This window comes from Aedes albopictus, chromosome 1 (assembly GCF_035046485.1).
Source record: "Aedes albopictus strain Foshan chromosome 1, AalbF5, whole genome shotgun sequence".
In the NCBI taxonomy this organism is placed as follows: Eukaryota; Metazoa; Arthropoda; class Insecta; order Diptera; family Culicidae; genus Aedes; species Aedes albopictus.
In genome coordinates this window covers 189,948,992-189,973,191 of record NC_085136.1, presented here as the reverse complement: position 1 = coordinate 189,973,191, position 24,200 = coordinate 189,948,992, and the positions used below count along the sequence as shown (strand labels likewise).

The following is a 24,200-nucleotide window of genomic DNA, read 5'->3' as shown; positions in this document are numbered from 1 at the left end:
ACGAAAACATTGAAGAGAAAAGTTTGATCTCATAAAATATAATCTTTTTGCCTTTCTCGTACACTAGTGTACTGGAAAGGCTATACGTTTTTAAACTCTGAAATAGTTTCATGCAGTTCTCGTATACCAATGTTTACTGAATAGCTATATTTTAAACTAAACACAAATTTTCTTTAGAAGGCTCGGAAATTTGATTTCCATTGGGGATTTAATGATTTAAGCACGATTTGAACGAGAGTTTCACACTGTTTTGTTGGCGAATTTTGTTCGTAGCCAGGATTCAACTCCTACTCCGGGAGATGGAACTTTTCATGTGAAACTAATCTGCATGTTTAAACATTGAAAAGATCACACGAAACATTATTTGAAAAAATCGATAATATCTTTAATTCTTTATGCACCACCGCACTCCTCTAGAGAGATTTTGCTTTAATCAAGTAAGATAAAGCATGATTTTCAATGCATTACGCCAGACGGAAAGCCCGCCTTATCCTACGGTTCAGTATGACCAGTACCTACACATTCATCACCGTCATTTAATGGTGTCGTTGGTATTTCTGCTATATAAAGCGGTATTCATATATTTTGTAACTCAAACAATCTTTATTCTCATCCGAGAGGTTGTTTTAAAAAGGCTTTTTATACTTGAAAAAAAAAGTATGACTGACCACAGCTTTCTTTGGCCCTATGAAGTTACGTAATTTGTGAACGCCGCCTTAGTGGTGCAGCCGCACAAGCAAGTAAACTCAAGTTGCAATAGAAGAGTCAGTTTGGCCGAGCAAAAGTTCCACGATCACGAGCGTGGTGGGAACAAAAATGACGATGATGACGATGATGCCGGTGGTGTTGAAAAACAGCTCAGAAGCAGAAAAGTTTCATCATAAAATTTCGTTACGAAAGACGAGGCTTCCTGGCGCTACTTTTCGGTGGAAACTCTATCTGCTTGTTCTTCGAGAAAGCAACAAAAACAAAAAAAATGCGAAACCAGACCGCACTTGGAAAGGGGTTAATTTTCGCGACAGTCAAGTTCAAGAGGAAGGTAATAAAACACCGATGAACAAGTTTGACCTCTCGTAAAATAATGCTCAACAGTTATGGTTTTATGACAGCTGGCTTTGTGAGCGACTTCACGATTCGTGATTTCGATTAGCTGTTCAACTCCGTCAAAGGCAGGCATGCTTTCTTGATGAAGGTGTATTTAATTATTGTTTATAGCACTGCGTGAAGCGGAAATTCCGCCGGGTTCTGACAGCGCAAATCGATTGTCTATTTCCTTTCGTAAATCATTATGTTTGAAATAAAAGGCAAGCTCTCTCGTGACTTGGTAGTCTTGCAATCCGTAAACTCTACGAATACACCAATCGGGATGTTTTTGCTCAAAATGGCAGTGGTGTTACTTGAAGTGATGCTTACGCTTGCGTCCGATAAACCCATACCAAGACGAGATGCCGAGTATCCACCAGCGTACGTACTTGAGATTTCCAAAAAGCCTCACAAAATGTGCGTAGCCAGTACAGGAGTTAGCGAAGATGCTATCAAAAGGTTTAGCGATGAAGACATTTTCGAGGACGACGAGAAGTTGAAATGTTACATGCAGTGCCTTTTCGAAAAATTTCGATACACGGATGACAAAGGGGAGTTACATTTGGGCAAGGTAATGGATTCAATACCGGAAGAATATGAGGACATCGCCCTTAAAATGGGCTCCAAATGTTTAAAACCCAAAGGAAAAACGCTGTGCGAGCGTGCGTTTTGGTTTCATAAATGTTGGAAAACCTCTGATCCTGTGGTAAGTAGCCATAGCGTTTCCATCAAGTAAGGTACGCCGGGCAAGTTGAAACGGGTGAGGAAAGATGAAACAGCGGGTTGACATGATGTTTTACAATGATGATAAACAATTTGATTGTCATAACACATAGTTTTTGATTCAAACAATCTTTTAATGAAGTATGAAGGATGTGGGCTTCGTGGCCGTGTGGTTAGCGGCGTTAGTCGTTTAGGCATTTCGTAAGCCTCGGAGTGCGGGTTCGATTCCCGCTCCAGTCGGGGAAAACTTTTCGTCAAACGGAAAATTCTTCACTGGGCCACTGGGTGTTATGTGTATTGTCCGTTGTCTCGTGTTAGTATAATGTTCAGTCTGTGCAGCCTCTGGCTGAAGACGGTGTAAATATCTTTTATAAATTTCCAAATAGTATTGAAATGTATTTCAAAACTTCACGTTTCATCTTGCCCCAACCGTTTCCTCTTGCCCCGGTGTACCTTTTTATAGGTAGCCGATGACTCTACAAGACAGAAATGTGCTGCCTTTATTCGGACAGATGTGTAATAGCAGAAATATTCTCTCGCCGTCTACAAGAAGAGAAGCAGTATTGAATGTTTTAGTAACATTTCTCTTTCTGGCAACAAAGTGGCAAGACATTTCTGTCTAGTGGACTGCCGTTCTAAGCAGTGCTGAAATGCTCGTTTTGACATATCTATATTTAATCACCTACAGCTCATTTCATAAGCTGAATCTGAAAATATGGGATATGAAAACCTGGTGCGACTATACCAGTTCTACAAATTTTGTAATTGTTGGAAGATGATGTGCGAAGGTAGCATTGTCATCAAACAACTGCAAAAAGTCAATGTGTGCGTGGCGTGACCTATCACGAAGCCGACGGTCCCTTCCTGATTCTCTGCTGAATTTGGTTCCGGCCGGACCGAAGTTGATCACCAGCAATCATGTACTTGGTCTTTGAGGTGCTAATCATAAGTCCAATCCTCGCAGTCTCCCTCTTGAAAGGTTTGAATACCCATCGATCGATCCCACTGTTGTCGATATCGCCCGCGAATCCCAGGATCATATGCGACTGCGTGGCAAAGGTTCCGCTCTTTTGCACACCAGCTCTCCTTATCGCTTTCTTCCAATGTTATGTTAAACAGTAAGTTAAGGTTTTGGGATCTCCAGTTAGACGTACGGATAAGGATTTGGATCGCCAATCCGGAGAAGGCAGGTTCGATTCACGTTCCGGTCGGCAACTTTTCCCGACTTCCTTGGGCATAATGTATCATTGTGCTTGCCTCACAAAATTCAAATTCATGCAATGGCAGGCAAAAAAAGCCTTCAATTAATAACTTTGGAGGGGTTCAAAGAATACTAAGTTGTAGAGAGACAGGCCAAGTTCCAGTGGTAACTTAGAGCCACAAAGAAGTAGAATAAGAAGGAGTTAGTTTGAAATAGCATCGCCCCGCTTCAGTCCGTCTAAGGTCTAACGATGACGAAATTTCATCTGCAAGCCTGTACACTTAATTTCGATCCGCGAAGCGCCACACGGATCAGTTGAAACAGCTTTGCCGGAAAACCATGACGATCATAATCTACCATAACTCGTTTCTCTCAATAATCGGTCTGCAAGTTGTACTCCCGAAATTTACCGAGAATCTGTCATATGGTGAAGATCTGATCCGTCGTTGATTAGCTCTCGTGAAAACCCGCCCGATATTCGCCGACGAAGAACTTCTCAATCGGCCTCGGTCTGTTAAACATAATTTTGGACAAAGTTCTTCTTCTTCTTCTTGGCGTAACGTCCTCACTGGGACAAAGCCTGCTTCTCAGCTTAATGTTCTATGAGCACTTCCACAGTTTTTAACTGAGAGCTTCCTCTGCCAATGACCATTTTGCATGTGTATATCGTGTGGCAGGCACGAAGATACTCTATGCCCAAGGAAGTCAAGGAAATTTCCTTTACGAAAAGATCCTGGACCGAGCGGGAATCGAACCCGTCACCCTCAGCATGGTCATGCTGAATACCCGTGCGTTTACCGCCTCGGCTATATGGGCAAAGTTGGTATACTGAATTGAGGAGTGTTATTTATCTGTAATTCACGCACTTCTGGTGGTGCTTTTTTGTATAGAGAACAACTGAGACCATCAAACCAACTAGCAGACAGTTCTTCCACATCTTCAAAATAATACGATGTAACAGTTGCAACAGCTGCTCATTACCGGGTTTGAGAAGGTCGGCTGGGAGTTCGTCCTTCCCAGCAGCCTTGTTGTTCTTCAGGTCTCTAATGGCTGTTTTGATCTCGTTTGGCGTTGGAGGTTCCACAGCCTGTCCATCGTCGTCGATTCGAAGTCTGTTTGTCGCTCTTCCATTACCCCCGTTCAACAATTTCTCAAAGTGCTCTCTCTACCTGACAACCACCATCACGGTCCATCACGGCAAGTTTCCGTCACGGTCGTTGCACATGACGAGAGAAGACGCTATTTTTCTCAGCGCGCCAGTAACGGTTTCGTAAAACCTCCGCATATCATTCTGTTCCATACTATCTTGCATACATTTTTCTCACGCTTTTTTATTTCATTATGCGGTGGATTCGTTTTTCAGCTGCTTTTGCTTACTACATTGTGTAGGAGATATGAGAGATCGTAGTAGGCATGAGAATAGAGTAGATAGCTAGAAACCTACCTCGAGACCTCAAATAAAACTCAGGCAACCCCTATTAAAAGCTACATCTTCAGAAGTGGGATGATCCTACGTGAACTTCCGAGACGGCGAGTGGAGGTCAACAATTTTTCTGAAGAACGTTTGAATACAAGAAAATCCGAGGATAGAAATTTGAATAGTATAATGAATGAAGGCGATAGAACGCGTGCCGAAACCATAGAAAAGGTTGTTGGTGATCGCGGAGAAGTTCAAGAAGTCGGACGCAATTCAAGTGGTGTTTCGATCCGAGAAGCGGTGAATGTTCCAGTTCGTTGTGCTTCGTTGCTTCTGCATCCTGAAGATATTCGCAGTCTGATACCTGAATTTTGTCCAAACACAATAACGGCGCAAAAATGGCTTAGGAGAATTGACAATTTGAAGGAAGTGTACGGATGGGAAGATAGAGCAGTTTTATACTACGCTACAGTCAGGCTAGGGTCTACTCCGAAGATCTGGTTCGAAGGCATGGAAGAACACATCAATGGCTGGACTGACTTCAAACAGAAACTTTTGCGTGCTTTTCCATCAAGGTTAGACGACGTTGATGTCCACTGTTATTTGGTTAGGAGAATGAAAACACCAGAAGAATCGTTCGAAAATGTCCACAATATAGTTTCGAAGGCAAGAATGGCAGATTTAAGTAAAGCGACAATCATCAAGTACATCATCAACGGTATTCCGGATCCTCAATTACAAATGGTTTTAAGTACCTACTGCGGGACACGATTCAGTGGAGAAGCTGAAGGACGATCCGATTCGAAAACCAATCAAAACTGCGGCGCATGTCAAACAGCTCATCAAGTTTTTCACAAGACCAAGTTCGTCGGAACTCAGGTCGTAGTAGGCATGAGAATAGAGTAGATAGCTAGAAACCAACAATTGTCATTATTGTACCTCGAAACCTCAAATAAAACGCAGATAACCCCTATTAAAAGCTACAATTGCTCCCTGTTCTACCGGGTCCCCGAAACCAGCATCCGGTTTCTGGTAACATTCTTCTCGTCCGTTGCTCTTCGGCGCTCCTCGTCGAACCGCCCGCTCCTAGGTCATTATTGAGCAGTGCCTATCACCTTCCACGCTGACGTATCACTCCGTGGATAGACTCCCACAGAGTGTTGAGATTATCACTCTCGTTGATCTCACTTATCCGCTCGTCCAGCTTTGGGTGTTTGGAGCTTTGAGTGATAGTCAACTATCGTACCGTCTGCTGAAAAACGCTGGATGTTGAAAAGCATCGATCGGAGGTTCTTAAAAAACACGGGTACGTTCAATGCTTCCAGTGAGCTATTGTGCGTTGCAAGAAATTCACGATTTTGACGACTATTTTCCAAGGCCTTCAATCATGGGCTAAATTTAATCACAGTGCAAAAGACACGTGCAGTCGCAGTAGTCATCACATCATCGTCACATGGCCGACGGCCTTTCTTCAAGAATTCTAGACCAACATTTGAAAAGTGCGTAATTATTATCAAAGTGCGCTATGATGAAAAATGTGAAATCAGGTTTGTTTTCTTCAGCGTATCTGCGACTGCGGGTAAAAGTAATAGCTAAAACCGGGGCAGTTTTTCGGTTCTGCAGTCATCAAACGCAATCAAATGACTAAATATCGTTCTTCATCCGACGTTTCGGTGTTTATTACACCTTCTTCAGGGTACGGTAATCGCTAAAGTAGATTTTATTTTGATTGGTATAATATTTGCTCTTTGGAAGAAGCACGACGCTAGACAACGGACTAGCATGCAACACCCAGTGGTGGCACAGTCGAAAACTTATCCTGACGGCAGTGGCGGAAATCAAACCCACGCTCCTCAGTACGATGAGACTACTAAATGCTTGCTGACACTAGCACGACACAACCACGAAGCCAGAGTCCGACACAGTTGATAACCAAGCTTGAATCTTACTTTCTACGAGGAAGTGATCTGAGTCGATGTTGAGACCCCCAAAAGTTTTAACATCAATGACGTCCGAGAAGGGTTGGCCATCCACCACCACATGGCAGATTTGATTGCAAACTTGTGGGTGTCTCCAGGCGTGCTTGCGGATATTTTTGCGTGTAAAGTAGGTGCTAATAATGACCATCCTCCTGGCAACAGCAAAGTTAAATGATCTCAGACCGTTGTCGTTTGCTATGGAATACCGATAGTTGGACGAACGGATCGATGACAATCTTATAACGACATGTTTTGAGTATTACCCGTAGGTCTTGTTTTGTCAAGGTTTTCGTAAAATGCTTTCTTCACGTCTTCGATTTTACCGTTGGGTGACGCATAGATATTAATCAGGATGTAGTTAAAGAATTTACCTCGAATCCTCAACTCGCAGATCCACTTGTTGATTGGTTTCCACCTCATGACTCGCTTTGTTACCTGATCACTATGAACCTGATCTTATGTTCTGCCTCATTGCTGCCTCTGTGGTATATGTTATTTACATGATATTTTGGAGATAAGATCCACTGGCCTGCATTAACGTCCACCACCAGATTTGGGCCGCCGCATTTCCCGAATAACCACCACGCACACGTAAACTTTCTGCAATTCAAATTTGCGAGCTATATTATCAATATCATCAGCGAAACCAAGCAGTTGAACGGACTTCGTGAAAATCGTTCCACTCGTGTGTATCCCCGCTCTTCTTATTACACTCTAAAATGCTATGTTAAACAGCAGGCACGAAAGACCATCACATTGCCGTAACTCTCTGCGAGATTCGAAGGGACTCGAGAGTGTCCCTGATGCTCGAACCATGCACAACACTCGATCCATCGTCAGCTTGATTAATCGTATCAGTTTATCTGGGAATCCGTATTCATGCATAATCTATCATGAGTGGTATCGATCGATTGTATCATACGCCGATTTCAAATCGATAAACAAGTGATGTGTGGCCACGATATATTCGTGGCATTTCTGCAACACATGGCGGATGGCAAACATATGGTCCGTTGTAGCGCGTTCACCCACGAATCCAGCCTCTTGCAATCGGTGATGGACGTCGGCATAAAATTATCTTGAAGGCAGCGCTCAGTAGGGTGATCGCGCGATAGTTCCCGCAATCCAACTTGTCGTTCTTATTGTAGATGGAACTCAATCCAGTCTTTGTGAAAAAATGAACAGAATTACTGAGTAAAATTCTAAATCTTACTATCAATGGTTTTTGTTTTCTTTATCGTTTCAGCATTACTATTTGGTTTAAACTGAAGCCGAGGAAACAGTAAGTTTTCTATATCCTGCAAAACATATTTATTGTATTCAAAGACTAAAATGGTGGCTGAATAAACTAGTTAAAAAACTTCAAAATGCGTTACAAAGCTAACTTGCCTTTTCAATTGGAAAATAAAACTGAGAACTAAATTGCTGTGTGACGCTGGCAGGGTACTATATTAGTACTAGGTTAGTAGAGCTCGAATTCCATCTGTCCATCATATCCATCAGAGGATATTGAATGCTGCCGTATTCCATACATTTCCCATTATGTATTTGCTCCTTAGCATACTTGATAAGAATTTTGATTCATACTCTGCATGACTTAATGTCTGCAGGCTATTCGGGCTCGTTTGGAAATTGATCAAATTTCATTATGCTTTACGGTTTTGCAGATTATTCTAACGCAAAAAGGAAACTTCAATTTGAACAGTAACTTTTTAGAGAGATTTCAATGTTTCAATTATTTTCCCATGAAATGTTGACCTAATGCATCTATTTCGCATATATGCGAAATCCCAATATTGTTTAAAAAATACAAATTATGCTTGCGTGGACAAAATGGGCGACGTTAAACTTGTAAGCATATTTTGACTTGTTGGCATAGAGTATGTTCATGCCTACCACATGATACACTCATGCAACACAATCGTTGCCAGAAAAAATCTCAGTGAATAACTCAGTTAACAACTTGTCATAGAACAAGCTGAGAAGCCGGCTTTGTCGCAGTGGAGAGTTACGCCAAGAAGAAGAATAAGACAATTGTCATTACAAGCACTATAAGTAAATCTAACAGATGAGTGTTGCTCACACTTAACCCTGCTTATTTTTAACATTAAAGGTGTTCCAATCCCGAGCAGGAGGGAATATCTTACAAATACCATGCAAAGAGCAAACAGTGCACTAATATCTGAAATTGTTATTACTATGTTATTTGACAATATGTTACGAGCACATCACAATAACAATTGGAGGTATTTGAGCATAATTAGGTATTTATGTGGTATTCGCTGATATAGCAGTGAAAATAACAGAAGAGCAAGTTTTGTTTTAACATCATGGAGCTATCGAAAAATGTACAATATTTTATGTATGCAATTATTATTGTTATAACAAGACTTGTTATTTCCTAGATGTCAATCATACAAAATAATGGTATTCGTTTTCGTTATTTTGCCTCTTATTTCATTACACCTCGAGGTATGATAGTATTCAAGAATAATACCACGCACACAAAGAAATAAATTGTAAACACAATTAAATTCCAGTTCAAATCAACCAATTTTTCAGTTTGCTATAGCGACAAACTGATTTTTAGTTTAAACTAAACTGTTCAATGGATATTATCAAACAATGGTTTGATAATACAAATATTTTCATTTGACGAAATTTTTGACAGTTTGTAAGTCCAAACTGAGATTTTGTAGTTTCAACATAAAATAATGGATTGTTTCAAACGACAGCACTTTTGCAACTAACAAAGCCAGAATGTTATTGTGTTGGTGACGGCAGCTCCTGCGGCAGCTCGGAAATCTATTTTAAGACACTCGACAAGCGGATGGAAAGTAGACCGAATAAAAAAAGACAAAAAGGCGAAATCGACCAACGTTTTGTGGATGCTGTCTTATCCATCACGGCCAAGACTGCACTTGGAAGTTGCGGTGATGGATTTGCTACACCTTCCTCGTTGTGGCGAAGTTGAGGTAAGAATTTTAAAGATGTGTGAGTGCTTCCAGGCCCTGTTTGTGGTCCCCAGTTTGTAGAAACAAATGAAGTTTTTAACGTTATATGGAATGATGGTAATTGGTTGTTTTAATCTATGAACAAAAAAGTTGTTTTAATCTAAAAACAAAGAAATATAACTGTGGAGTTATTCTTAATCACTTAACCTAATTTACAGCTCTTTTGTCCACTAGGGTACTACGTGAGCGATTCCAATTGGACGCTGCACTTCCACTTTGTACATCGCCTAAATGTATTCTATTCTATTCTACTTTATTGAACTGGTTGCTTTTGTGCTTCTTTCACTCTTCTACGCTGTACAAGGTAGAATGATGAGCACGATGATGCTGATGTGCGGCTGCTGTTCCTTTTCCAGTCCAATTGGGGGTCCATTATGAGTTGCGGTTCGCCGATATCCTAATTCCGGGTCCGTTGGAGCTATATGCTCCGAAGAGGGTCAGGTGCCAGCTGCTCTCGGGGGGAAGAGCAACTGACGAAAAATTGCAAGTGCCGGGGCTGGGTTCGAACCCATGACCATCCGCTTATGAAGCGAACGTGTGGACCACTGCGCCACGGGCCCCGACAATGTGTGGTATGTTATTCACTTGTTATTCTTTTCTACTCTGGTTATTGTTTCGAAACAATACATTCAAATTTTGATTAACACCATTAGGCAAGACACAAGGATACAGACTTTTTCAATTGTTGAAAATGAGTAGGGTTTCAGTGCAAGTAATTCTCATCTGGTAGATCTTTGTTTATGTTTATTATATGTACACGATAATGACTTGATATCTTCGAGCAGTGGAGCAAAAGTTTCAGCTAATTGACAATAGCAATTCCAGGTTTCGCCATGAATGTGATTAATCATGGAATGAGGGGTTTACTTTTCTGCCTTGTATGCGGTATATCACGCATCAGCAGTTGCCAATTATCTCATTAGTGTAAATATAATTTGATTCAATCGCTGCTAAACGTTACCGAGAATTTCTAACAGTGGAATTAGCAAATTCATGTCATTGGAACTCCGTCGTTACGTTATGTCTCAAGAGTGTGTCCGGCAGTTCTATATCAAATGTTGTTAATTACAGTCATTGATTTACTGGTGTTTTGTCTCCGGCGTGAATAGTACGCACAGAACAATTAATCATGACAACATTACACTTTGAATTGATCAATTAAATAATCCGGGATCTTTGTTTGAACAGGCTTTCTGGATTGAGACGTCTATAAGTTCACTTTAGTTTATAAAATGTGTCGTAAGCTACTTTGGGTGTGTTTTTTACTACTGTTTGTGAGTCATGGGGATGCAGTTCAAAATCTAACCGCACTTCGAGGATCGGACTACCCTCCTATGTATTTGATAAATTTAGTGAAATCTGCGTTAGAAACATGTCATCAGAAGATAGATATTGATGATTCAGTCATCGAACGATTCCGGGATGATGGCGATTACGAAGGAACTGAGAAGCTGGGATGCTACTTACACTGCGTTTTTCGCGAAAAGGGTTACTGGATACCGGAGAAGAGTGAAGTTGATATTATGAAAATATTGGATATTGTTCCGAAAGACTTTGAGCAACCAGCACTGAAAATGGGACTGAGGTGCTTAAAGGTGAAGGGTGACGATGATTGCGCTAGGTCTTTGTGGTATCATTCCTGTTGGAAAAAAAATGATCCTGCGGTAAGTAAAAGTGATTTTAACTGGAATTATATAACCACGGATATTGAATTAATTCTTGTTCCAGCACTATTACTTAATGTAATGTTGCCACTACGAAGAGCTGATCCGAATGGTGATATGGATGAAGTGGGTGATGTTTGTAATAACGAGATGAAATGTCAATGAAAAGAGTGAACTATCACATTAACAAAATAAAAGATGAAATAACTCTTCTATTTATTCTGTGTACTTGTTTATGGATATGAATCTATCCAGGCTGGACATCCCGGAACTTGGTTCCATGAACGAATAGCCCCGATAACAAATAAATAAAGCTTAGGCGTGCGAATACTCGGAAAAATCGTTAAATAACTAACAATTTCGGTGAATTCGCAAGAAATTTGTAAAAACGATTCCACACCAAAACATAAAACCAGAAAAAACGAGGTATGTGTTTAATTATTTCAAAAGGTCTCTGTTCTTTGGAACTCTCTTATTGCACGGAAAATGGTTTGTTTAGTGCCGAGAGATTTGCATCGATTGTGAATGTTTAATTTAATTGGAAATTTGAACACTAGAAATACCTTTTCAATTTATTATCAACTTTTCAAAGCATGGACCATCCATCAATCAGCAGAAGTTGCATAACACCCACTTCGCGTACCATCATGTGATCGTTTCCATCACTTACCTCTCATTTCGGGCAGCAATAACCGACGACCGTCAAACGGCGAACAATATGATGCGCAGATTCACTCTGCCGTGCATTTTAATTAAATTTCCGACCAATTTGGTCTCACAAATATTTAGCACAGTTCATATTTCCCTGGCTTCGCTGCGCTCTTCTCATGCAGCAACAATTTACCCACCTGACCCGACCTGAGCCGGCTACATGTTGTTGAATTTATTGCAAAACTTTTCATCCATCCTGAAATTCCCTTGGACATTGTTTTTATTTCGGCTTCTGGTCGGCAAATAGAGTTTGTCAAACTATTTGAATGCTTCGAGCGGTGTTTTTTTGCTCTGTAGCGAGAGTATAACGTTTTCCTGAATTTCACTGCTTCATCAAGGGTATTCATTCATCCATCCTGTGTGGTTAAAATGGACTTTTTGAGTGATGTTCAAGCTTAAATGTTGTAATGCGCTGTTCCACAAAGATGAGAAAATCAGCCGGTTACAAAGGTTATTCACGGTTTTTGGAAATTTCCTATAGTGACGAAAAGTCCCGTGGAAAATCAAACAGTGAAGCCTGAAATAGGAATTTATTGGACAATATGGAGAAAAAAAGACTATGTCTACTACTACGTTTGCCCTTTTTCGTATATCGTACGGTTGTAACACCCTTTTGCATGACGCTGGCAGCAGCTCGCTGACGTAGTGCACGGTTTGGGTCAAAAATGACCCTAATGCCAAAGGAGGGTTAAGACAATCGACAATATTTAAGGTAATCGAATCGGGTGGAAACTTTGGTCGTTGACTGTCAGAGGAAAAGGTACATGCCTGAGCGTATGTATGTTTTCCAGGTAAGGAGCGGCCCACAACAGTGTATGTTTCCCACGTTAGGGGTGACTGCAGATCATGATCAAGCTACGCCCAGAAGTTTTCGTTATCTATTGGGTGTTTATTTCGCTCTTTCTTCTTGGCGTAAAGTCTCAACTGGGACAGCTGCTTCTCTGTTGAGTGTTCTATGAACACTACCACGCTTGATAACTTAGAGCTTTCTCTGTCAATGACCACTTTGTATGTGTATATCGGATCGCCGGCACGAAAGTATTCCATGCCCAGGGAAATCAAGGAAATTTTCATAACTAAACGTTCATGGACTGACTGGGTATCGATCCCGTCATCTCCGGCCTAATCTTGCTGAATACTCGTGCGCTTACCGCGTTGGTTATACATAGGGTCCTCAACATACGCGCGAAACCTCGTGGCAGCGTTGCCAGACGAAGGTGAGCAGTGGCCCTTCTTGAGGATTGATGGTGTACAGTGAAACAGCCATAAACGACGTAGCAGAGCGCAATCGGGTACGTGGAACAATTCGACGTGCAGAACAGAGTAGACCGTTAAGGACAGATTTGTTAGAATCCCAAAATGGCCGACTTTGGCACCTACTCACTATTTCGAAAGCAAACTTCTCTTCGTAAACAAAACCAGCGCACCTGTGCTTCTTATTTTAAGCTTATTACAAATGAGCAAGACCAAAATAATGAAATGCACTGTTGATTGAAGTTTGCTTCTTGAGATTTGTGCGTCTGAAGTTCTGGTGCACTGTTCAAGCGATATTTCAAGACGTTTGCCCTTAAGCGGTATGTCATACTGAAAAGTTAATGTATCTGCAAGTCGAGCAAACATTGGTTATCCAACGAGGATCAGGTTGAACATAATTGCAAACCTTGACCTGAAGCATAAGCGGACACTATGAATCCGGACTTTTATGTCAATACGATAAAGTTCAACCTCCGGACACTATGAACATAGATGGGAATGTCTTGATCGCTATCAGGAACTTTTTAAAGATTATTTTTTTTATTTACAAAAAATCGTAGAAAATTGGGTCAATTTTGAAACTCCATACATTTTGTATGGGAAGAAAAATTGGCGAAAAACTTTAAACCTCATTTACTCGAAAGTGGGTTTTGCCACTTACACCCTTTGCTTCTAACCCCTTCAAATGACTACTTGGTTAAAGGCCACATCAGGAAGCTTGCTGTAAAAGAACAACAGACGTCTAGCAAACAAATCAGGCACCCACCAATCATTTCAGTAGTAAACCCTATGATGGAGAGTAGCATGCATCACTCATTACGGATAGCTAGACAATTATGGAAAACACTGTAACCCCCCTGAAGCAACGACGACCGATCAACGACATCGGGTGTCTTCGGCAATCATCAGTAAATAGACGAACCTTAGACAGGCTTCGATATTAAAGTAAGTAAGATTTGGACCACCATAAGTGTTGTGTCATATCATAAGTTATAATCAGTGGAAATTGATCGCGAACGTGTGCTTACGTGCTACAATAAAATGCCATCGCATCGCAAACTTTTGCTGTGCGATGGTGTTCGTACGTCTGTGGCTCACGATCATACGACACGAACGCCAACGAGTGCATCGCATCTTTTACAAGCGCGGTGCTTTTTTATTTTAGAGGTTCGCGGCCGATATTTCTGTAATGAAATCAAATGTTGGTAAACTTTTTCGTCGATATCATTTATTGGACCAGTATAATAAAAAAACACCCAACTAATTACCTCTAAGTGTACAAAAAATGGCAACAAACCAAGTGTTCTACATTGTGATTCTTCTGGCGAACCAACTGCGATTCTGCTCGTTCGACATTTGTTTTGTGTTGGCTCGTCGATCTGGGAAATCGTGAACCGTTCTCTTATTTTGGGTTCGCGAGCGCGTGAGCAAAGATTGTGTTTGATGCGAATCAAAAAACACGTCAAGCGCATGATGCTTTCCACCACTGGTTATAATCAATTTGTACAGTCCTGTAAATATAGTTGCGAAATTAAATGTTGGTTTTAAGTGTTTCAATGTGACTATCGGATGGAACTTGACGGAACTGGCCAGAACAGGCCAGTTTCACTCCTGTCCAACTAAGTACTGTGCGGTGAGTTTCGTGTGGCGATTTCTGGTATCATTAGAGAAATCCCGCACTTAGTATCAAACGGGCTTACCAGCAATGATCGATTTCTCTTCACCGATTTTCTCTTCAGGTTAGGTATTTCGACAAATGCGATCAGAGTTTCGATCATTTCTCTGTGTAGTCCGGGGAGTTACACCCAAGACACTTAGCATTGAAAACATCATCTTCATGGTCAATATTTTTTTTCCTTCTAATTTTGTGATTTGGCCCATAGTGGATTGTCTACTTTTCTTTTGCATAGACTACGAAAATGTTACATAGGTACAGCCCCCGTACGTTTGCAAGTGATGCCCTTTGATGCGTGTAGCAAGCACTGCACAATTCATTAAGAACACATATGCAAAATAATTTGAGCAAGAATTTCCTGAAGCATTTCACGCCATCGTATATGACCATTGTGTCGACTTGCTGCCAGTACCAGTTATTGCACTACCTAAGAAGAACTATTTCTACAAAAATAAGAAGAAGGCCGTCGAATGTCATCGATATGTCAAATGATTGATTAGTTCTCATACTTTACAGGAAAAAAGGTTAAAAATCGACTATGGCGAATTTGAGGTACTATATCTATAACTGGTACACTGAGCCTAGTGCCGAAACGGAGGAGAAGGCAATGCAGTTAGCGATAGAAGCAAAGCCGATTAACGATTGTGGATTCTTTGAAATAACAAACTGGGCATCCAACGTACCAGAGTTGTTGGTGCGTTGGACGGAGAGGAAGCCAACGATACAAACCTGGGCATCGGAGAAGCAGGAACCTCTGAGCAGGTGCTCGGAATATGGTGGGAAACTAAAGCAGACTGTTGTATGTGCATTGTGCAGGTTATGACATTGATATTTTGTCTAGTCTTAAACGACTAACGAAGCGTTAAGTTTTATGGGCCCTTATGATGGAGGTCTACCCCCTTGGGTTGATCAGTTACTTGCTCATGTGCTTTCGAAACCTTTTACAGCAGATATGAAGATCGTCCGTTTTCAGGGACGAAGAAATCCACGGTTGTCATTTAAATATGTTGCTTATTTACCAGACTCCAGTTAATTCCTTATCTAGTGACCATAAACATTCCTTTTTGCTATCGGACTGTCACGTCTGCAGAAGAAGGAAATATTCTCCAAATGTATATCTTTGTCGAAACAAGATTCACGATAGCCCTCTAGTCTACAGTCCCTCTCGATTAAGGTTCAAAAGCGATTCGTTCGATCATATTTCCGACACGGCATATGCTTACTACACTTGGATCACCGGCGCTAGAGTCGGGTTTTTGGGCCCGTATGAAGTTAATCATTAAAATTAAACTTCTTTTCCCGATCAGTCTTGATAGCTTGTAGTGTCGGTAGTAGTTAGATTGACTGGCTAAGAATAGTACTACGGATCGCTTGTTCCAGTGGTAGTAGTCCACTAATCAGGTGACCCTTAATTCTTGGTGTTTGCGGCTTTATGATTACTGTGCCTGGGAATTGGTTATGGAGGTGTAATACTTTTGATGAGTGTTGCAAAGTGTTGCTTGCCGTGATATACGGACACTAGAATTGAATCACGTTGCTTCGATGGTTCGAATACGAATGTTTTATTTCTCTTCAATTGTTAAGTCGAGGCCCATGGAGAATGCTTCTGGTCGGTCGTCGACTTGGGCGACCAGATCAAATTACGCTTACTGGCCAGTGCTTACGTTCGCCACGGATGTTTAGAGAAACGACTTAAACGATGCAAGCATTGGCGATAAGCGAAATATAATGTTGCGCAAACAACATTGCGGTGTAAAAGTATTCATACCACAGAGGTCTAGTAAAAACCTAATTACAAACGGAGCCTGTGGAGAATTAGGACGTTTTCTACAGTATTACGCCCTTACTACACTAACCAGAGAAACAGTGAAGTGGACCTTCTGTTTCTTCGAGACAACGAGTCGAGTAGCCCTTCTTAAGTCTCAAATTTGAAGCTTAATAAGGGTGAGATTATGAAGATGCCATTGATTAGTTTAAGTTTTCACCTATTTGGTTCCGTATTATGCGGTTTACACAGTGTAAGTATGCGACGATCAACAACGATCAATCTTTACAGTCCAGCTAACACAAAGTCATTCACAAATTTGTTCCTCAAATTTTGGCTTTGGTGGGGCAGATGGGATACATCATTTGCTCAAATGATCAAATTTGCTGGGGCAGATGGGATACATCATGTTTTGCTTCAGGAGGGGTTTGATTATTTCAAACATGTTTTGAAAAAACTACTTGTTTGCAGTTTTTCTACAGGGTATATTTCCAAATCCTGGCGAAATGTTACCATTAAGTTTAACCTGAAAGTGGGTCCTGTGTCGTATGAAGAAGCAAAGAGTTACAGGCATATCAGTTTGACCATTTTTCTTCTGAAATGTATAGAACGCATTGTTCATCATCACATCCGTGATGTTCATCTGGCCAATGTTCCTCTTTATGTGAATAAACATGCCCACTGACTGCGACTCTTTTACACTAAGTTGTTTACGAGATCGAGAAAGCATTTACTCAGAAGCAATCTTGTTTGGGTATTTTCCTAGATATCGAGGATTTTGTTTTGTTTATCAGTTATGTATTTTTTGTTAGAAATCAGCACGTATGCTAACAAGAAGAATGAATCGGTGACATACTCGGTTTGTTTTTGAATAGGATGAATTTGGAAGCGTACGATTACTTATGGCTCCCTGACCCTATATACATTTATCTATTCCAAAGGCCCATTTTATACTATTTCGCTTTATTTTTACCACGAAGTTCGAACTGCATGCCCATAAAATAACCATGCAAGATTGAATCAATCCCAGCTCAAGAGATAGAATTCCTGTTTGCTCAACTCACCACTCGATTACAGGGAAGGAAAGTTTCTGCTGCTTTCTTGCTTGTTTGAGAAAAATTATGTTGTTACCTCGTTTGTTCTGCGCTTCGTGTTTGCTTTTGGGATTTCTACCTTTATTACAGTTTGCTGCAGCACAGTCAGTATCCAGTATGGGAAAAGCACTAAAGAAAGCAAAAAACGTCCAGTTTCCTTCGGGGGTTCCACATGACGATGCCTGCTACCCCCAACCGAACCGCAATCGTTACGAGGAGTAAGATTCTGTATTGCGATGTTACAAAACAATGTGGGGGCCCATTTAGTGGAATAATATAGAAACGAAACAATTTCCTCTGCTTTAATACCCGACGAAAAGCACTAGAGCAAACACATGCTCGATAAGCGTAGGATGACGGCAGCAATACAGACATACAACATACATACATACGTGCTGAGAAAAGGAAAAGTTTAGAGTGCATCATAAAGTTGGTTGCGGCTTTTCCTAACAGCATATAACATACCCAAGTGTAGCGGACTGGAACAAGGTTGGCTGCATCGTTAAGTGTGTAGGGAAACCGTATGCTGTAAACGTAAGGTGTACTTGAAAACATCAATTTCAACCTTCATTACTACGGAAGCCCTCAGTAGTGAGAAGACAGCGCCCGCTGCCGCCTCCGATGCGATGCGATGGGGCAATTGCAAACTACGGTGAAAAGTTCCTGGTCAACAGCATAGACATTGTGCCGGTCTAGGAAAATGCGATAGTGCAGAGTTGAAAAAGTTTAGCCCCTTCCCTGCTTCCGGTTTCCGTTTTAACGAACAATCCAGTCTGAGATATTTCGCCAAAGTTTGAGCCAGCCAGAAATGCTACTCCGTTGGTAATTTCACCCGGTGAAGTACAAAATAGTTCCAAAATTGCAGAACGACACTTTTGGCCTTGCGATTTGCTGAAGCAATGATTTTGAAGTTTCTGAAGGCTACAATGGTTTAATACTGCCATGGGGAAATGTTTGCGGTCTCGTTAGTGTTACTTTGGAGAGGAAGTTGGTAAAAGTTCGGTCAATGACCATAACAAAGAGCAGAAAAGTGTTTGATAATCGAGTCTATTGGTGCCAGAGATTAATAGTAATGCTGGAGAAGGTAGTACATTCAATTAATTTTATGATTTGTTTAGTTATAGAAAACAGACAGTACTGAACATAAACATGTTTTAATATGTTGTTCAAATAGGTAATATGAAGAAGGAGTGAGTTATTAATGAGTATTGTGATACCTATACACTTCGTAGTTGTTACACACTTTGATACGGAGCACCAAGCCAAGGAAAGATAGGAGGATATATACCAAGCGTGTGAAGGAGTTGAAGGCGATGAGGAGTAATGCCAAGCGTGTGGATCTTGGAGCAGACAAACGTAGCATTTATTCGGTGAAATGATGATGGAGCTCAAGCGCGACACAACTCGCAAGGGCGGGCGCCGCCTTCGAATGTTCAGTAAAAAATGTCATTGGTGAGCGTGTCGAGATGAGGGCTTTCACCGCGAAAGCGACCCCAAACGTAAAAAACCTGGACGAGATCACGAACGCAGAAGAGCTTGTCACGGCACTGCGAAAATAGTTCTAGGCATTGGGAGTGATTACCTATTGTACCGCAGCGCAGCTTTTAGACTATGGAAGGGCCCGACAGGGACACAGGGTGCCTTTGTTCAGCAATCTGTGGTGGACGTCCGTATCCGGCCTTTAAGGTCGGTAAGTAGCTATTGCAGAGGCTCCTGGGATGTTCGGATCTACAATGCAGCAACACCTGGATGATGGTGTCTTCGCAGAGGTTTTGAAGTAGCAATACATGGTATTGTTGCCAAAGATAAGTAAACCACCCGGAGATCCGTCGTCATACAAATATGATAGCTCGACAAATATGATAGCTCGATACAACGAGGAAGGGTGTAGATGGCCTCTCGGCTTTTAAAAGGGGAGGTCGACCATAGACAATGTTTTGTCAGTTCCAAAGATTACAAAGAAAGTTAGATTTCCAGCGTAAGAGGAGGGGAATTCTCTACTATGCAGTAGTTACCTTACCGAGGACATAGGGTAAGGAGTGATAAAGCCTGCTAAAGAAGCTGGCAATGTGCTAGAACTATACCTGAAAGAGCAAGTCACGATGTCCACAGCTTCAAGATTCGGTAACAATTCGGCTTTTTTTTTGTTGCATAGTGTAGTGTACTATATGAATTAGCTATTGGTTTTGATATGCATATATCTCAAGTAAAATAGAAAACAAACACATTTCTCGTGCATTTAATAGAATCACAAAACACCTGGTTTTTACGAGGTTTGCTCCACAGCATTATCAAGTTGCAACAGCAGTTTCAATCGGATCCGCAATTAGCGGTAACACACGCTTCACACAAATGGCCAGATGGTGGTAAATAGTCAAAATGTATCCATAACCATTTACGAAAGCTGGGAATTACCGCTATCCATTGGAAGGCTTATCGGTCTCCGGATAATCTATGCGGTTCCATTCTCCATGCAGAAGCAGTAAGGCATCCGAACTCATAATGCACTTTGTGGAATACCTCTGTCCTATCATACGTCCTATCATACTGGCAGATGCCAGTCGGCTGCAGCAGAGTCTGGACTGCACTAAGTTTATGTGGGCCGGCAGGCTGGTTTTGTGCTTCAAACTCTTCTGTCTTCTTCCCTACACACAGGGCAGCGTGCATCGATATGGCGGCATGGTTCACAGGAACCGATGCACTGAACATTGTTAAAGCTAATATTTATGCCTCCGGTTGTGAGTCAGTTGCAGCTGATGACTTCCGCAAGCGAAATTTTATGAGTGCCGCCATTCGGCCAGGAGACAACTGGATGAAAAAAAATCCTATAAATTAGCTATTAATACCGCCAAGTGTTTGGTCGTTGTTGGCTCGTTTCCAGCAAATTTTCCCTATTAAGGAAACGAACATTGAACTCGCATTATTTTCGCGCCAAATTCCAAGTATCGAAATCTACGCTCGGGAGCATTATCCGATACTCGCGGGAGCTGAGAAAATAAAAACGACATTTGCCGCTCAAAAAAGAGCCTATTTATGTTCGAAACTTTGCAAATAACTTTTCTATCTTTCGGCTTCCTTCTCTGTACTTAGGGGAATACTCTTTCCGCAGGGGGCGTTGCGTTGCTTATCAAAGCTTGTTCAGTTTATCATAACTAATCTAAATGCAATTTAACTTTTCAGACCAATTTACGTTACGCAGAGTAAATACCGTTCAGAAGTTTTTTCTCCGACGTTTATCACACCTTCGGGAAGCGCGTAATATGAATAACATGGTAGGGAAAAGCTAAATGCTTACGCAACTTACATCTTCGGTTTAATGCTTGTAGAAGAATCGTGGTTTTGTTTGCGAACCACTAATTACAAATCTTGCTGATTAATTATAAATGACATTATAACGAACCTTCACTGCTTCTGTCATGTGTCTGTCTATATAGTTGTGCCGAATCATTTCCATTGCTCATTTTCATTACAAAGTGATTGACGTTCATTAAAGGCCACGAAACGCAATTGGTAATTTGCCCATGAAAGCTAGTAATTAACATGTTTACTGGCACTCGCCATGTTATCGTGGAGTGGCCTATTTGGTGTGCCCATCCGTTTTATGCTTTGAATGACTTTTGCGATGCCAACAGATTCCATGATCTACCTGAATAGCAAGACCAGCATAAAACAGCTAGGTTGGCATGGGGATCAGTGCAGTATAACCGTGTCCAAGTTGCTAATTAGAAAAAAAAAATGGTTCGACCGTACCTGCACTGCTTCTGGATACTGATGGCACTAAACTGCTGCTGGATCCAGCCTTCGCCGGTTGGTGCAGCCCCACAAAAAGCTGAAGAATTTTCCCGTTCTGTGGGTATCGAAATGACGGCCAGTCAGCACAGAGAATGTGTAGCCGAAACCGGCGTCAGTGAGGAGTCCATAGCTCGGTTCAACGGACCGGAAATATTCGAGGATGACGAGAAACTCAAATGCTACATGGATTGTATGTTCCGCAAGTTTGGTGCAACCAAACCGGATGGCGAAGTTGACATGATTGAGGTTTATCACAAAGTTCCAAGGGAACTGAACTCAGTTGCGTTAATAGTTAACAACAAGTGCCGTGATGCAATTCAAGGTGCCAATCTGTGTGAGCGGGCGTTTTCGCATCATAAATGTTGGAAACAGATGGCGCCAGAGGTAAATGAATTTCTATTTGTTAACAAGTTAAGTTTTTTTCAGATCAATAATACGATGAACTTTTTCCTTCTCTTCACAGCACTACTATTTGTTCTAAATAATAAATTATCAAAAATAAAGCGAATAAACAAACAGGGCGTAATTTTTTAGTTTTAAGACAGAATAAATGTTTGTAATACATTTGCCATATTCACAAAAGAAGTGTATCAACATATTTCAAAAAGTTATTCATTGGATATAGTTTCAAGTAAGTACATAGTACAATTTGTACAAATTTCCGGCAAGCTTGCTTTGCTGGTTTCGTTCCAAGTATTCTCTTATCCCATGAAAGTTAGTAAAACATGAAGTCAACTTTTTTATCATAAACGGAGCAGTAGGAAGCGAGTGTTGTTTTAGAGGAAGAATTTGCAGTTTGAGAGTTTCAATGGAACACTAATCAGATGAACTTACCTCCTCTGACTTCACAAGTCAGTATCAGATTTTCGTCCTCTTGGAGAGGGCCTATCGCTCCAGCAACGTCTCGACCAGATGCATCGTAAACCAATATTTGATGAGGAGGAACTGGAAGACCAAAATGTGGAAATAACAGTTAATACAACGACAAAAACGTGGCGATCTTGATTCTCAAAAAAAAAAAAAAAAAACAAATATAGACTGGCCGAAATGTCTGTAAAACCTGCGCACTTTCGAATTGGTACACTTCCAACCGGCAGCAGATCAAAATCGGTTTAACTTAGAAAAACGTGTTGCAAGAAGCTCATTTATTACATTTTGTAGGAAAATAAGACGGAGTGTTATAGAAAATCGTATGCTTTCATACATATTTTGAACTAAAAAAGTTGTTTTCGCTTAAATTTTAGTTCGACAAATACGCATACGGGCTAGCTTACGGGTAAACAAATAGTACTGGAATACAACAAACCAATGTTTTCACCCATTATAAGATTAATAATCATGGCTTGAAAGCTGTGTATACGTTAAATGACAAAATTGGTAGGATGTGTTTCAATAGCGTATAACATCTAAAGAAATCTTTTAATAAAACAGAATCTGCTCAGAAGTGTTTTATCTGAGGGGATTAGAAGTAAAGTGGTGTAAGTGACATAATCCTACTTTCGAGTGAATGGCGCTTAAGGTTTTGCACCAATTTTTCGAGTATTGTGTTGTGTTGTTCTTTACTGTGCATGCATCGCTCCTGTAAGGGGTGAGTATCTCAGCATAATCAATCGTGTTTGCTATTGTCTTACGTGAAAATCAAAATAATAGATGAGGTGGTGTGTTTAGTGGTCAGTATTTTGTTGTTCTTTGCTGTGCATGCGAGTATCGAAAAATAGTGCCGTGCGATTGTATCGTTTTAGCGATAGGTCGACGGGTGCTCGAATGAATGATTGATGATCGGTGAGCTTGTTCCTTGTTTTTCTTTGAAAAAATGCAGTAAATATATCTGTTTGTTTAAAACCATCCTTCATGTATTTACTCAACAAGAACTGCAAAGTTCGTCACTTCAAGTGTCGGCCAATTTTTTTCAATAAAATTGTTATATTTTAAATTAGGGGCCATCCATAAACCACGTGGCCACTTGGGTGGTCTGGCAAAAGACCACGAAAAGCCACGGAGGGGGGTGGGGGGTTGCGACCAAACCACGTGGTTTTTTATTTGGTATTTCATTTTTTCTGCCTGTTCCAAAGTATAACATTAATTTTGATTTAACTGACTTAGTAGATATTTTCTGTCCACAGCATGAAAAATTGAGTTGTACCTTTAGAGTTCGTACAAACAACCTGTATCTTGGAAAAGAAATAACATTAGAAAAGGTCAAGCATTGAGAACAAACACATTTAGTGCTCATTCACCTTCCGACAGTCGTGCGGTTATCCACCACCGCCAGCACCACGCTAATGCTGAATACCGTAAAACGGGGTATCATTGATCAGCGGGGTAACATTGATCTGCTTGACCGACCTCATGAAATGCTCAAACAAGCATTTTACATTGAATCAGTTTCTGCTATCGAATGGTATATCGTAATCTGCTATCATTTAGCTATTAAATGACATGCAATCCATGAAAATTGAATTTAATAAACATTGAAATAAATCGATTTTTTCATAACTGTGTTTCGAGATACATTGTCAAACATTCATGCTTGGCGTGAATACTAGATACAATATGAGTTCCGAAATCACTGTATTACTTCAATATGATATCCGAGTGTTGGATTTGATAATCGATTTTTTTAATGAAAATGCTATTTTTCAATGAAATATATGATTTATTAAAAAAAGGCTGTCAGTTCCTTAAGCCATTGCCTACCGTTAGGCGTTATTCCCGGTTTGGAGGATTTTAATCCTAAAATAACTCAAAAAGTACATAACCTGTTACAGTTTGGACAACATATTCGAAATCAGCGACCCTGAATTTAGTAAGTAAGGGTATTTTCAACA

General features: G+C 40.8%; 3 protein-coding genes across 8 annotated transcripts in view; 2 read left to right on the top strand and 1 right to left on the bottom strand.

Annotated features, from left to right (window-relative positions):
• The window catches only part of LOC115257156 (uncharacterized), a 771,557-nt gene that overhangs the window by 197,182 nt on the left and 550,175 nt on the right, over positions 1-24,200 (bottom strand). For all 6 annotated transcript variants that reach the window (XR_009996344.1, XM_062846034.1, XM_062846035.1 and 3 more), the window contains one exon: positions 22,207-22,317. Coding sequence is in view for 5 of the 6 variants with exons in the window: in XM_062846034.1 (XP_062702018.1) it covers positions 22,207-22,317 (111 nt within the window). In the remaining variant the exon portion in view is untranslated. The remainder of the gene's footprint in view (positions 1-22,206; positions 22,318-24,200) is intronic.
• On the top strand, positions 1,112-7,771 carry LOC115254540 (pheromone-binding protein-related protein 6-like). Its single transcript, XM_029852110.2, has 2 exons — positions 1,112-1,789; positions 7,650-7,771. Exons 1-2 carry the CDS (start codon positions 1,289-1,291, stop codon positions 7,665-7,667), a joined length of 519 nt encoding a protein of 172 aa, XP_029707970.2. The 5' UTR covers positions 1,112-1,288; the 3' UTR covers positions 7,668-7,771.
• LOC115256226 (pheromone-binding protein-related protein 6-like) lies at positions 21,206-22,845 on the top strand. Its single transcript, XM_029854486.2, has 2 exons — positions 21,206-21,756; positions 21,836-22,845. Exons 1-2 carry the CDS (start codon positions 21,316-21,318, stop codon positions 21,851-21,853), a joined length of 459 nt encoding a protein of 152 aa, XP_029710346.1. The 5' UTR covers positions 21,206-21,315; the 3' UTR covers positions 21,854-22,845.